Source organism: Mytilus edulis, chromosome 7, assembly GCF_963676685.1.
Source record: "Mytilus edulis chromosome 7, xbMytEdul2.2, whole genome shotgun sequence".
NCBI lineage: Eukaryota > Metazoa > Mollusca > Bivalvia > Mytilida > Mytilidae > Mytilus > Mytilus edulis.
Window position 1 is genome coordinate 83,690,686 of NC_092350.1, and position 14,694 is coordinate 83,705,379.

The 14,694-nt window shown below is 31.1% G+C and overlaps 1 protein-coding gene and 1 long non-coding RNA gene across 2 annotated transcripts in view; both read left to right on the forward strand.

Annotated features, from left to right (window-relative positions):
- LOC139482684 (uncharacterized) overlaps positions 1-5,662 on the forward strand; it is a 41,986-nt gene extending 36,324 nt beyond the window's left edge. Inside the window, exons 32-37 of the mRNA XM_071266752.1 lie at positions 502-574; positions 986-1,219; positions 1,650-1,724; positions 2,883-2,921; positions 4,465-4,533; positions 5,408-5,662. Of these exons, the coding sequence (XP_071122853.1) occupies positions 502-574; positions 986-1,219; positions 1,650-1,724; positions 2,883-2,921; positions 4,465-4,533; positions 5,408-5,572 (655 nt within the window). The 3' untranslated portion in view covers positions 5,573-5,662. The remainder of the gene's footprint in view (positions 1-501; positions 575-985; positions 1,220-1,649; positions 1,725-2,882; positions 2,922-4,464; positions 4,534-5,407) is intronic.
- The window catches only part of LOC139482701 (uncharacterized), a 931,021-nt gene that overhangs the window by 386,315 nt on the left and 530,012 nt on the right, over positions 1-14,694 (forward strand). The gene's annotated exons all lie outside the window — the stretch shown is intronic.

A 14,694-nucleotide genomic window follows, 5' to 3' on the forward strand; every position in this document is an offset into this window, starting at 1 on the left:
GGTTCCGCCACTGATGATTCATCATTTAATCTGGAATTTGTTTTAAAGAGACGTATAAGCAATGTTTCACTTAGCAATCAGTAAATACTTAGTTCAGGTTATTTAATACTAACTTAACAGGGGCCTGTTTCACTACACATTTCTCAGATTTTGTGTACATGTGATATACTGTATGTCTTCTGAAACTTTATCATGCTTATAATAATACGATGTTGATCGAGAACTTTATTCCAATCTGCCTGGTAAAAATTGATTTTTTTTCGGCTTCTTTTTGAAATGCTTCGATGTATGATGTAGTACTTTAAACTAGTTAGTTGTAAGTCGAACTATATGTCCGATCTGTCATGAAGGCAATTATTTATAGAGGAAACATTTTTTTTTTGTTGATTTTAGCATGTCCTTTGACTGTCAATCGAATATTGACTGGGTTGTACATTTCATCTTTTTAAGAACACGGTGTTGAAAATGTTTAACGCTAAAAATCAATTTTGTTTTCTCCAGAAAACCTTTTGTAAACGCAGTAAAGATTGAAGTTATGAGTGCTGTTTATTCTGTGACATCAGTCATTGTACTGGTAAGTATACAATAACTCAAGTAATGTAAATTTTTAACGTGTAGTACTACAAATCACTTTAATTTTGTAAAACTGAGTACATACAGTACGAGTTGTAAAATACAAAAAAAAAAAACAACAACATAAGATGGTAACATACCTCATCGTCAAAAAAAGAAAATTAAACAATAGGGATTGAAAAAGTTGTAAAATCCAAAACTACTGAATCCAAGGAAAATTCAAAACGGAAAATCAGGGCACAATAACCACTAACCACATTTTACTCTGAGTAGCAATATGAATTTGACAATTCTCCGGTAATTACATATGCAAAATCCAATGTTTTCTTAACAAATATGGGATAAATAAGGTAATTGATAGTCTAACTGTTTTCAAATGAAAGATTGCAAGTATTCTCTTATCTTTTTTTAGATGATTGAAATAACGTTCATTGTTCTAAACGCCGTGTATGGGCTTTCACACGTGATAGACAGAAAATGGATAACAGAAGGTCTAAGTAAGCAGTACATAACGTCTTCAATAGACCTTGAATCGTTCTATAAATTCCTGTCCATGGGTTCCATTGTGATCATACCTATTATTTCTATAAACAGATTCGTTGGACTAATAGCAATCTCAACAAAACAGACGAAAATACTTTATATCGTAAGTGATACATTTTTTTCATATTAGCGTTATTCTTAAAAGAAGGGTGAAGTCTTGTTGTACTGGTCGAATTAAAACTGACAAAGCATTAGTACTCTTATTTATTGAAGTTCAAATTTTGAAAAACAAATATATTAAACCAAAAAAAAAATCGCGACTTGAAAATATGAATGCGCCATGATTAATTATTTAAACAAATGTTGTTGTTTGTTATTAATTTAATTATGTTTTTCATTTTTTTTCTTATTAGAAGAAATGTGATAAAAAAGCAAAAAGCAAAAAAGTGAATTAAAAACGGACGACGAGTTTTTCTTAGTTTTGTTTGAAAAGTTTACTTTATCAACGGAAAGAAATCGGAAGTCAATTTTCGTCGAAACTCTTTGAACAAACTTAGTCAAAAATGTGCGTTAATAAGTTTGTCATTTTTCAGAATTTTATACTGACGATAGTAGCTTCCGTTGTGACCTTTATATTTGTAATTCTGACCTCGGTCCTCCTCTCTGCTGTAAGTATTAGATTAAAAGCTCAGTTTCATTTGAATTCACCGTTTCCCCGTTAGACTATTAACCGGATGTGTTATTACATAAGCAATAGGACGGGTGCCACATGTGGAGCAGGATCTTACCCCTCCGGAGCACCTAAGATCACCACTATTTTTTTCTTGGGGTTCTTGTTGCTTGTTCTTTGGTTTTCCATGTTGTTTCATGTGTTCTATTGTTTGTCTGTTTGTGTTCTTTCATTTAAAGCCAGGCGTTGTCAATTTATTTTCGATTTATGAGTTTGATATCTTTCGTCCCTCTTTCAGAATCTAATGCATTCTGGACAAAATTTTCAAAAAATGAATACCAAAACGTTTTGATTGGTTGCCAAAAACGTTCTTTACAATTGTAATTCAACCAACTACGAAACGTTATATGTATTCATATTACACCTGATCTTTTAAATTCTGAGAATGGGAATTTCACTTTCAACATTTACCATGCCTGAGGTACAAAAGCCTTAGTATTTGAAAAATTTGAAGTTTTGTTAACAGTTGATTAATAATTATGAACATATCAATGATAACTCAAGTCAACACAGAAGTGCTGACTACTGGGCTGGTGATATCCTCCGGGAAATAAATCTCCACCAGCAGTGGCATCGATTCAGTCTCATCATAGATACATGGATTTACATTTAATATATACGCCAGACGGGCGTTTCTTCTACAAAAGACTCATCAGTGACGCCCGAATAAAATTATAAAAGCATAGATTACCTTAGCTGTATTTGGCAAATCTTTAAGAAATTTTGGTCCTAAATGCTCTTCAACTTCGTACTTTATTTGGCCTTTTTAACTTTTTGGATTCGAGTGTCACTGATGAGTCTTTTGTAGACGAAACGCGCGTCTGGCGTATATACTTGATTTTGTCCTGGTATCTATGATGAGTTTATATACATAAAGCACAATTTTTTTTTAATTTTCATAAACAGTGAAAAAACAAAATACAAATAAACATTTAAATTCGTAAACAAAGATATTTACAAATATGGTACAAATATATTGCAATATCATCTTCATGATTATATATTAAACTTATAGACAAATGATCACATTCAGTGTTGTGAATTGAACCAGCACAAACATTTCAATTGGATTATATCATTTTATTTTGTATTTTAGGAAAACAGATGTACCTATACAACCAATGGTAGTATTCATGTATGTATCATATTTTTTTGGTTTATATCAAGTCACAAAATCAAATCATGACGAATAAAGAAGTGTTTTTCATGGATATTCTTTGTTAACCAAATGGCTAAAAAATTCGATATTGAAATATTTTGTTCAATACTGTTGCATTAGATAATGCTTATATTTCTAAATGTTTTATGTTATATATTCTCGGCTTCCAAACATTTGAGCTTTCCTGATGAAGGTCAATCCACAAAATCGCTAGTGGCTCAGTGCTGTTTTCTTATTTTTGAATACTTTTCAAGATGTTGGTAAAAGGAATGTTGAAATGGACATCTTTAACAGATTTCAGGAACTTTTATAAATTGTTTTAAAATAGATTTAATGTGAACGCAAAAGGAAAAAAAAGCGAAAGAAAACACAAAGTACGTCAATCAAAGTAACCATACAAACTATACTTAATACAATGAATATTTTCAAAACGATAGTCCGGCCTCCAAATTATGACATCACTCAATATTTCCGAGTACAAAAACACTCTTACCTTGAAAACTTATTGCGTGCTGATGCTTTCAAACATTTAAGGTGGTATTGGAATCTTCCTCCATCTTGGATTGTAAAAAACAGAGAACCAAAGGTCACGATTTTCTATCAAGTTTGCAAAATTTGATGCAGGAATGCAGAATGTGAATTTTATTTTAAAAGAATCAATTTATAAGAATAAAACTTAGAAATATTAATATTTTTGCAAATGATGATTTATTTTGGTTGTTAAAAAAATTGAATTGGCATTTTAAGCGGAGTAACTCTAAAACAGTGTATTTTCTGAAGGATTCTACATGGAATTTTCCTATTTTGTATTTTAGCTTGAAAAAAACGTACGGTGACCCTATTTTTTCTTTTGATAATCTCAAAGCATTGTCTGAAAGCTATCTTTTCCTTACGTATTTAACAATTCTATCATTTTGTTTAGTTTCTAATCACTAAATGGTGTTTTTACTGTATAATGCATACAAAATGTGTCATTTTGTCACGTCCAGTAGCTTGAGAAAATGCGCGTTGACCTATCATTTTTATTACATTTTTCAACATATATCAATAAATACTACCTTTTGGCAAAGTATGAACAAATTCAATCACTTTTATTTTAGACTCCCATACCACCTTAACTATAGTTATTCAGTGTGCACCAAATTTTTTATGTTATTACTTCATAGACAGAAAAAATATTACATTCATTTCTTAAATAATAAAATGTGGTACATGATTCTTACCCTAAGCCAGGGACCAAATTACGTTAAAGTTAACAACTGTATTTTATCGTAGGACCTTACCGATAAACAAGAACATCAACGCATAGAAAAATACTCTCGTTTTTTCATACATTTTCATTTTTTCTATTGTCCAATTTCATTCGTATCATGTTAATAAAATGAGTTCTATCCTATGAAATAAAAAAAATGAAACAAGAAAATATATTTTCTGTTTGCTTGTTTTAAGTCAAAACAACTTATACCTACATCAAACGTTTGTGTCTTTATTGTAATATATTTTTTGATAATCATTTCAGTCGTGCCCGGAAATGAATTACATAGTAGGAGTACTACTCAGTGTACTGATTATTGAACTGTTAATGCAGGTAGGTGCTTACTCAATATATACGTGCATGTTGTAAAACCGAAATTTGAATATCAATTTGTTTTTCAAATACTGATTTTATGATGATGTTTTATACTCACCATTGGAGAAATGTATATACGGACTTTACTTTCCTTGATAGTCCATACTTTGCAAGTAAGATAAATCATTTTGATGATGAAGATAATTACAACAAGAACTACGTCATCTAGATGATTTACTTCAGCTGTACCCACATTATTCTTCAATTTCTTTTTTTTGTAAAATAATTTTCTATATAGAAATTCTAGTGTGGGGAGGCTGGACTGAGAAACATCTGAAGCTAAAAACAGACTTTGAATTTCATATTGTCTATTTTCTAGAAATTGTATGTGTTATGGCTCTGCAACTTTTAAGCTTTACTTCACATTACATTTTGTACTTGTTCATCCTAAAAAAAATCCATATTTACAATGGCTTGTTTTTTATTTGAATTACATATCACATCTAACAAGATTTTTTAAAATATACTTGGATAACATTGTAACATCCACCTTTTGTTAAAAAAAATCTTGATAAAAGTTGTATCTGTATACCAGACAGCTGGCCCTAAAATATTAATTTTGGCACCCTTATGTAAAGCCCCTGCAGGTTCAGTCGTCTTGTTTTGTGAGCTTGATACTTCATATCTGTATTTTCATATGCTTGTTCAAGTACATTTACTTACAACTTCAACTATTTGTGGAGTTTTTGAAGAAAGATATGCATGTTTGAACTTTGGCATTAAATAGAAACATGTTTTGAAAAATGGACAGATATTTGGTTTTTTTTTTAACATGGGTCTGAGTAAGATTATTGTTCTTATTCTCTATTTAACTATTTGTTTTATCTTATAGATAACTCATGCAGTATTGTCAGCAAAAGTCAAAGATCAACTTAGAGCAAGAATAATGGATAGTTCAAACCCATTACCTGAATCAAGAAAAGTATTCCATCGGCCAAGCCATGTCCCGGACTTAGACACTAATATTCATCATGATGATACAGAATCGATAAGTTAAGAGACATACTAGGCTGAGTTTTATTGTTTTATTATTCGTTTGTGCAGATTTTTGATTATACATTTTGTATATTATAAAAAATTCTGGTATGTTGTCGATCTTTTATTGGTCTGAATTCAGCTTACTCGTTTTCAGCAATATATCTGTATTTCAGCGTTTTGATTTTCAGCACTGTTGATATTAGAGGGAAATAGGGATTTGCAATTCGACTTCTTCTTAACTTTGTGTTGCATTTAAATTGTTTGTAGCTATTCAATATGATTCAAAATTTCAAATTGAATTTGAGAAATAGTTTTTAATGAGTACATTTTCCAAATGATGTTAATCAACTGCTTATAAGAAGTCTGTAATTCTTGAATCCATTTCTTTCGAATCTACATGACTACTAGTACCTAAATTTTAATGTTTGTACCCCAAAAAGGAATATGATTTTAATAAATTGGTTGTAAATATATTGTTTAAGAAGCATTAAACAAATAAAAAAGTGTTAAATTGTACTTTATTGAAAATAGCACCAAGAATGCAGTAAATTCTAAAACGGCTTACTGTTTTGATGTTTGGTATCCCTATCTTTAAAAGATAATGCAAACACTTCAATTTTGTTCTTGGCTAGCACAATGTATCACTTGATCCCTTAACAGAAGGGTCGATTACTTTTTACTTCCCTTGGTTAAAAAGAAAAATATTTAAAAACACTTTCATGGACGGATGAATCTTCATGAGTGGATTTGAATAAGCGTATAGCGGGTTATTTTCGTGGGTGTTGAATTTCGCGATTTTCATAGAATGAAGTACACGAAATATTTTGGCGGTTATAATTTTGGCGGATTCTAAACTCTTCACAGCAACCCAAAACGACATTGGAGTTAACAACCATAAGTCAACACAGAGCCTGCAACAATGAGCAAAACACAAATCACATAGTCAGCTATAACAGTTTCCGAAATGACAAATGTTCAAATAAACAACAATCCAAAACTGAAGGCCTAATTCATGTAAAAAAATTTAACAAACAACAACTACAATACAAAGAAAAAATACGACAAAAATGATTCCTAGACTCGGAGTTCAGTATTTTTGGGATGTTTCTTTATACTACCATAACTTAAGAAAATCAGGAACTTATCAAAGGATTGACGAACAAGTAAATGAAATTCTGCAAAACCAAATTAGGAAATATAGTATAAATAATACCACATCTTCTTTTTATGTGTACAATGATGTATGCCAAAACTACACGAAGCACAAGCATGTTTGCTAGTGATAGAACAGACGAATGCGAAACATACAAATGTATTTGTATAGTTTTTGTTACAACGGGATGTGCTATACATCTGGTTCAGTTGAAAGTCAATGTGTTGTATTAGATTTGTAACTGCATAATTGCGATTAAAAGAAAGCAACTTTCGAATAACGCGTATTAGGCACAAGCTTAATAGTGTTATCATCTTTTATTAGAATATGGTTGACATTGCTGGTGGAAAACTGATAGTCCCCATGCTTATAATCAAATAAGTAGTCAGGAAATGACACGATCAGTAATAAAAAAAAGCATTTGAAATTCCAGAGTGATTAATTATTTAACCCAGCAAAACACAACTCGTAAATGCTGTTCTAACTAAGAACCATATATAATGCTGGGTCTTCAAAGTGCTTCATGAAACCTCTTTCTAAATCATTAGCATCTATTTGATCAGCAATCGAAGACGGGCTCCAACGTAATTGTGAGATTGCCTATTCTAAAAGTGGCGTGAATCAGATGTGGATACTTAAAAATTCCAAAGATCTTTGAGAGTACATACAATCTAATTATCTTTTATATTGCAATAGTATTAAAACATTTGACTTTTCTACACTTTACACAAGTATTCCACATTCCAACTAAAAGACAAATTGAAAGAGTTGGTACTACTTGGTTTCATAAAAAAGAAATGGCAAACGAAGATACAGTATCTTGTCTACATGAGTGATAAATCCTACTTTGTAAAGGATCATTCTGATTCTAACAAAACATTCTCTGAAACTAAAATTATCAAGATTCTTGATTAATTGATTGACAACATATTTGTTACGTTCGGAGGACGTGTTTTCAACAGTCTGTCGACATTCAAATGAAAACCATCTATGCCCTCTTCTTGTCGACTTGTTTCTTTATTATTGTGAGGCTGACTTCATACAGGAATTTTTGAGAAAGAAAGATAAGAAGTTTGCAATATCCTTTAACTCTACTTTCCGCTATATAGATGATGTTCTTTCACTTACTAATTAAATATTTGGTGACTATGTTGAACGCATCTATCCCATCGAAATAGAGCTAAATGATATAACAGATACAGTTAAGTCGGCATCATATCTTGACTTACATCTAGAAATTGACAATGATGGTCGGTTGAAAACAAAACTTTACGACAAAAGAGATGATTTCAGTTTTCCAATTGTAAACTTTCCATTTTTAAGTATCATCATTCAAGCAGCACCTGCAGACTGGGTATATTGTTCCCAATTGATACGATATTTCCGTGCTTGCATTTCCTATCATGATTTTCTTTATAGAGGGTTGCTGCTCACAAGGATATGTTCCTTACGTCGTAATTCCCTTCCCTTTCATGAATGTTTCATAATGATTAAGACTATTTGCCGGATTTGTTATAATATGAGCAACACCACGGGTGTAAGATGTGGAGCAGGATCTGCTTACCCTTACGGAGTACCTGAGATCACCCCTAAATTTTTGTAGGGTTCGTGTTGCTTATCAATTAGTTTTCTATGTTGTGTCATGTGTACTATTGTTTGTCTGTTTGTCTTTTTTTCATTTTTAGCCATGGTGTTGTCAGTTTAATTTCGATTTATGAGTTTGACTGTCCATTTGGTATCATTCGTAACTCTTTTACGCATAAACGAGCGATTTAATTCTGATACAAAAAGTTGTGGATGTATTGCTTGCTCCCGTTTGTATGGCAATGTTAAGTAATTTTTGTTGTTGTTTATGTATATCAAAAGGTTTTTGTATATCTAGTCATTATATGGCACCTGTCTTTTTATAAAGAGATTCACTGGTTGTATTGGACTTGCGTATATCAATGACTTCTGTGAACATTATTCCTAGATCTTCTTCTTTGTTTCGACTTGACAACGGAGTCAACTACTATATATATGTGGGTCAATTGATAGTTCTTATAATTATTTTGATTATTTTTCTTGCTACATTTTAGTTTTTTGTAAAATGTAACGAATCTGTCTTTTATATTTTGTGACCTAATATTAAACCTGTTTTATTTAAGAACATTGTAAGAAAGAGTCTTATATTGATAAACATCCTTAATTGTTTGTTTATTTATTCAAAACTTTCTGTGATTAATGATTATAGATATATGATGTTACATAACTGCAATGTGTTTGTTCTACAATTACAAAGCTTCGTGATTTGTATCTAAAAACGGAAATTGTTTCAAAAATATTTCAATCATTTATCCGTAAATCATACCTTTACCAAGTTAATACATGCATTGTTCTCTTAAATGCGATTTCGTGACTTAGAAGAATACAACTCTTTTGGTCTTTAAGGAAACTTGTTCTTTCATATATATAGTGAACAAATAATTATAACCTTACTCTTACAATCGTGTTTTTCATAGAACGGTTTGCATTTAATCGTTTGATGTACGAAGATAGCGTTCAGTAATTCGATTTCAAACTATAGCTTTAGCTGTAGCATTACTCTAAGACACGATACTAAGCAACCATAAATAAGTAATGCTTTGTACACATTTTTAATACATCTTAAATGATAGATTGCTATTAAATTAATACTTTTTTGTTTGTATATATATATAGCATTTACAGCACCTGATTACCCTTCCTTAGCACCTGAGATCACCCCTAGTTTTTGGTGGATATTGTGTTGTGTTCCTTATTCTTTAGTTTTCTATGTTGTGTTACGTGTACTGTTGTTTGTCTGTTTGTCTTTTTCATTTTTAGCCAAGGCGTTGTCAGTTTATTTTCGATTTATGAGTTTGACTGCCCCTCTGGTATCTTTGGTCCCTCTTTTACATATAATAACTAAATGTTATCAAGTTGAATTGCGGTAACGATAAGTGTAAATAATATTATATATTTATACAATATTATATATATATTTTTATTTTATTCAATGGTTGGTTTTTCAATTTACAAAGCCTATATCTATCTGATCAAAAGACAAACAAATGTCAATGTTTTCTCAATTTTTCTTAATGAGTTCAAAAGAAGAGTGTGTTTGACAATTAAAAGTAATGTTTTATCAACTATTAGAAAAATTATGAATAGTTATATTAAACATGTTAAATGATATTATTTAATATATACTGTATGTACAAATGTACTATGAATCTTACAACTAATAACTGAGTTATTAGTGGAATGTAACAGGGAACTTCAGCAGGAGCTGGAACTCTTGAAGGATATTGTAACAAGCTAATATCTGAAATAAATATTGAATTATGTTATTGAAAAAAGATAATATTAAATAAATCAAATGTCTATAAAAACTTTACAAATATGTTTGTAAAACATAAGTCCATAAAATAACATCAGGTTTAAGGACAAACAGACAGTTACATGGTAAAACAGATAGTTTGATTCTCATGGCATTTTGTTTACAAGCTAATGTCAAATTAGAAACAAGTAAAAAGTTACACACATTTCTGAAATACCACATGTTTGTTATACATGTGTGAGATCGGATACACTGATACAGTGTACTAAGGTACTAAATGATTCTTTCACATTTGTGTATATGTCACATACAAATGTTACACATTAACATTGTCAAAATTCCCCTTCGTATAACGTGGTCTAAATATCGAATCAAACAACCTTTCAGAGGGCGGATTTTAAATGTTTGCACAACAAAAATAACATTTATTTAAAAAGAAAAGTTGGCCACAAATCTGTTTTTTTCGGCAAATGTTGCAGAATCCGGTACGACTTTTCAATCAGTTCACTATATAAATATAAAGACAAAATTTAAATCATTTATTTAGCATCTCAGTGAAAACTACATAGCACAATGGTGATTATTTTTACCTATGATGAGGTTTACACTGTAGATAGCTTTAATGACTGTTTAAGCTTGTTTTGGTCATACAAATTGTTCAGAGTTGATTCATTCTCGGATGTTACACTTTTGAATTTGACAATTTTGAAAATGTTAAATCCATAAAATATCAGCATGCTCTTCCTTTTTAGCTCACCTGGCCCAAAGGGCTTGGCGTCCGGCGTCCGTCGTCGTCGTCGTCGTCGTCGTCCGTCGTTAGCTTTTACAAAAATCTTTTCCTCTGAAACTACTGGGCCAAATTAAACCAAACTTGGCCACAATCATCATTGGGGTATCTAGTTTTAAAAAATGTGTGGCGTGACCCGACCAACCAACCAAGATGGCCGCCAAGGCTAAAAATAGAACATAGGGGTAAAATGCAGTTTTTGGCTTATAACTCAAAAACCAAAGCATTTAGAGCAAATCTGACATGGGTTAAAACATTTTATCAGGTCAAAATCTATCTACCTTGCAATTTTCAGATGAATCCGACAACCCATTGTTGTGTTGCTGCCCTTTAATTGGTAATGTTAAAGAAATTTTGCTGTTTTTGGTTATCATCTTGAATATTATTATAGATAGAGATAAACTGTAAACAGCAATAATAAAATTGAGAATGGAAATGGGGAATGTACCAAAGAGACAACAACCCGACCATAGAAAAAAACAACAGCAGAAGTTCACCAACAGGTCTTCAATGTAGCGAGAAATTCCCGCACCCGGAGGCGTCAATGTTCAGCAAAGTAAGATTTACAAATAAGTCAACATGACCAACATGGTCAGTTGACCCCTTTAGGAGTTATTGCCCTTTATAGTCAATTTTCAGCCATTTTTCGTAAATCTTAGTAATCTTTTACAAAAATCTTCTCCTCTGAAACTACTTGGCCAAATTATTCCAAACTTGGCCACAATCATCTTTGGGGTATCTAGTTTAAACTCAAAAACCAAAGCATTTAGAGCAAATCTGACATTGTGGTAAAATTGTTTATCAGATCAAGATCTATCTGCTCTCAAATTTTCAGATTGATTGGACAACCCGTTGTTCGGTTGCTGCCCCAGAATTGATAATTTTAAAGAAATTTTGCCGTTTTTTGTTATTATTTTGAATATTATTATAGAAAGAGATAAACTGTAAACAGCAATAATGTACAGCAAAGTAAGACCTTAAAATAAGTCAACATGACCAAAATGGTCAATTGACCCGCTAAGGAGTAATTGTCCTTTATAGTCAATTTTTTACAATTTTCATAAAATTTGTAAATTTTTACTAACATTTTCAACTGAAACTACTGGGCCAAGTTCATTATAGATAGATATAATTGTAAACAGCAAGAATGTCCAGTAAAGTAAGATGTACAAACACATCACCATCACCAAAACGCAATTTTGTCCATTTTTGAATCCATCTGCGTCCTTTGTTTAATATTCACATAGACCAAGGTGAGCGACACAGGCTCTTTAGAACCTCTAGTTAATTTTAGCTATTGAAATACTATAATAAAATCAGTACACAAAATCATAAGCTTTTTCAAGAGATAGAATGAAATGTCGGGGAAAAGCTAATCATAGATACCAACTTCAAACATTTGTACGCTAGACACGCGTTCCTTCTACAAAAAGAAACATTAGTGACGCTTTACTTAAGAAAGTTTAAATTCACGACAACACGAAATAGCAAAGCATTAATGAGACTCCACATTCCGAATGGTTTTACTAAACAGCATAGTTATAAGTCAGGAAAATGAGAAATAATGTTGGAATATTTGAAAATTGCATATTTTCTGAACACTTCAATGTATTGACTTTACACTTTTATAAGTAACATGTAAGTGTTAAAATCAGCAACACATAGAATCATGTAAAGTTGTAATCACTTGTCTATTAATCGCGACTTTTGACCTTTAAGTTATCAAATATATGAATTTGTATACGAGTAGTGATGTAATTATTTGATCACGTGACACCAAGACATGTCTGTAATCAATTTACACTAGCATGCTATTTTTAAAGTTATTAGCTGTTAATGACATATTGATGTTATGTTAAAGAAAACTGTCAATGACATACCGTAAATTAGGTTATTTTGGTTGTAGTTTTATTTTGGTTTACTTGGTGCCTCCATTGAAAGAGGAACGAAAGATACCGGAGGGACAGTCAAACTCATAAACCGAAAATAAACTGACAACGCCATGGCTAAAAATGAAAAAAAAATAGACAGATAAACAATAGTACACATTACACAACAAAGTGCCAAAATTAAACACACGAAAATATAGCAAACATTAAAAACTTAAAGTCAAAATTGTGTACTGGTACGATAGTATCGTAAAAATAATTGTGGTCGAAAATATTTTATGTTATAATATCTTCCGTATATTTCCTACAGTTCTATGCATAGCTAAATCGTGAAAGAAATTCATGATAAAATTTGACAACGCTTAATAGTTTACACTGAATTATCAATTCATCAGTTTTCTGAAATTTTTAAGAAAACACAGCAATGCATATTTATACTCATGTGTCAAGTTATTGCTGATAAGACACCGTTAATGGGATTAAAAACTCCTTGTGATCCTTTATCGTCAATTAATAAGCATACATGTATACTGCCAGAGGCATAAAGATTAAAATTAAAATTTGAAATGTCAAAAGTTTAACCTAAACTGTAACAGAGATGAATAAAATGTATTTCATATACTATTTGATAAAAATAAATAATCTATTTTAGGAGTGATTTTATTTCATTTTTTTCTTCAGCTTTGAACCACGGTATACAGAATTATTCACAAGTGCATCCGTATTTGATTCCTTCATTCAGTTAGCTTTGTCGTGTTTCTAGTTGGATAATTTCAATGATATTTTGTCAATAAACGGGTTAATAAATGTAAATAAGAATGAGCTTGCTCACTACTGTTGATCCAAAATCAAACGTATCTTTTAGATAAAGCACCAACATTACTCACACCAAAATAAAACATATACCTTTCGAAAGAAAGCCGCTAAAATATCGCGACGCCAAAATTTCACAATTTACGGTATTGAAGTTATGATAAATGAAAACTGTTAATGACATATTGGAGTTCAGATAAAAGAAAACTGGTCATTGTTACATTATATTTTGTTTTTGTGTGTGTTACATTTTAATGTTGTGTTTCTACTGTGTCGTAGTTCTTCACTTATATTTGGTGTGTTCCCTCAGTTTTAGTTTGTAACCCGGTTTTGTTTTTTTTCTCAGTCGAGTTATGAATATCGAACAGCGGTATACTACTGTTGCCTTTATTAATGACACACTGAAGTTATGATAAAAGAAAACTGTGAATGAAATATTGAAGTAATGATTATGAAAACTGTTCATGACATATTGACATTTTGATAAAAGAAAACTGTTAATGCCATATTGAAGTAATTACAAGAGACAAGTAATGTGTTGTTGGTTTCTAGTCAGTCAAACAATGTCTATAGATATTTGTCTTTTTAGGACATAAAATTGAGTTGCTTCCTTGTTCTATCAGGATTTTTTGCAAGTTTCAGTTTGGTCCAAAATAAGGAAACCGCCGTAACTGGAAGTCTGACCACAAATGAAGAAGGTGAACTAAGGTTCGATCTTGGAATTTCCCATAAACAAGAAAACTTTGAAATTGGAGGATCGGTTTATGGCGATAGTCAGGGAAATGCAGGTGTAAACGTAGGCATCAACGGGAAGTTTCAAAAGAGATCTGCATCATAGGTAATTTTTGTATTTTTCACTTTTTTTCATTTAAATCCATTTTTCTCATGTATTTGTTGTTTTGAAAGAATTTTTCAAAATCATGAAAACGTACATTATTTCTCTTTATATCTTGAAATAACTGTACTGTTATATTTGCTTCCACCAAACATATCCATGAATGCCATAGATATTGTATTAAATGCTTTTCATGGTTTGTTATCAAGGATAAAAATCCAGTTTTAATGAATGATTATCAAAGAGCTACACAAATACAAATCTTAATTTGTTGCAATTTCAGTCAGATGATATGATGCCAAAAGGGTATCAAATTTTATGCAA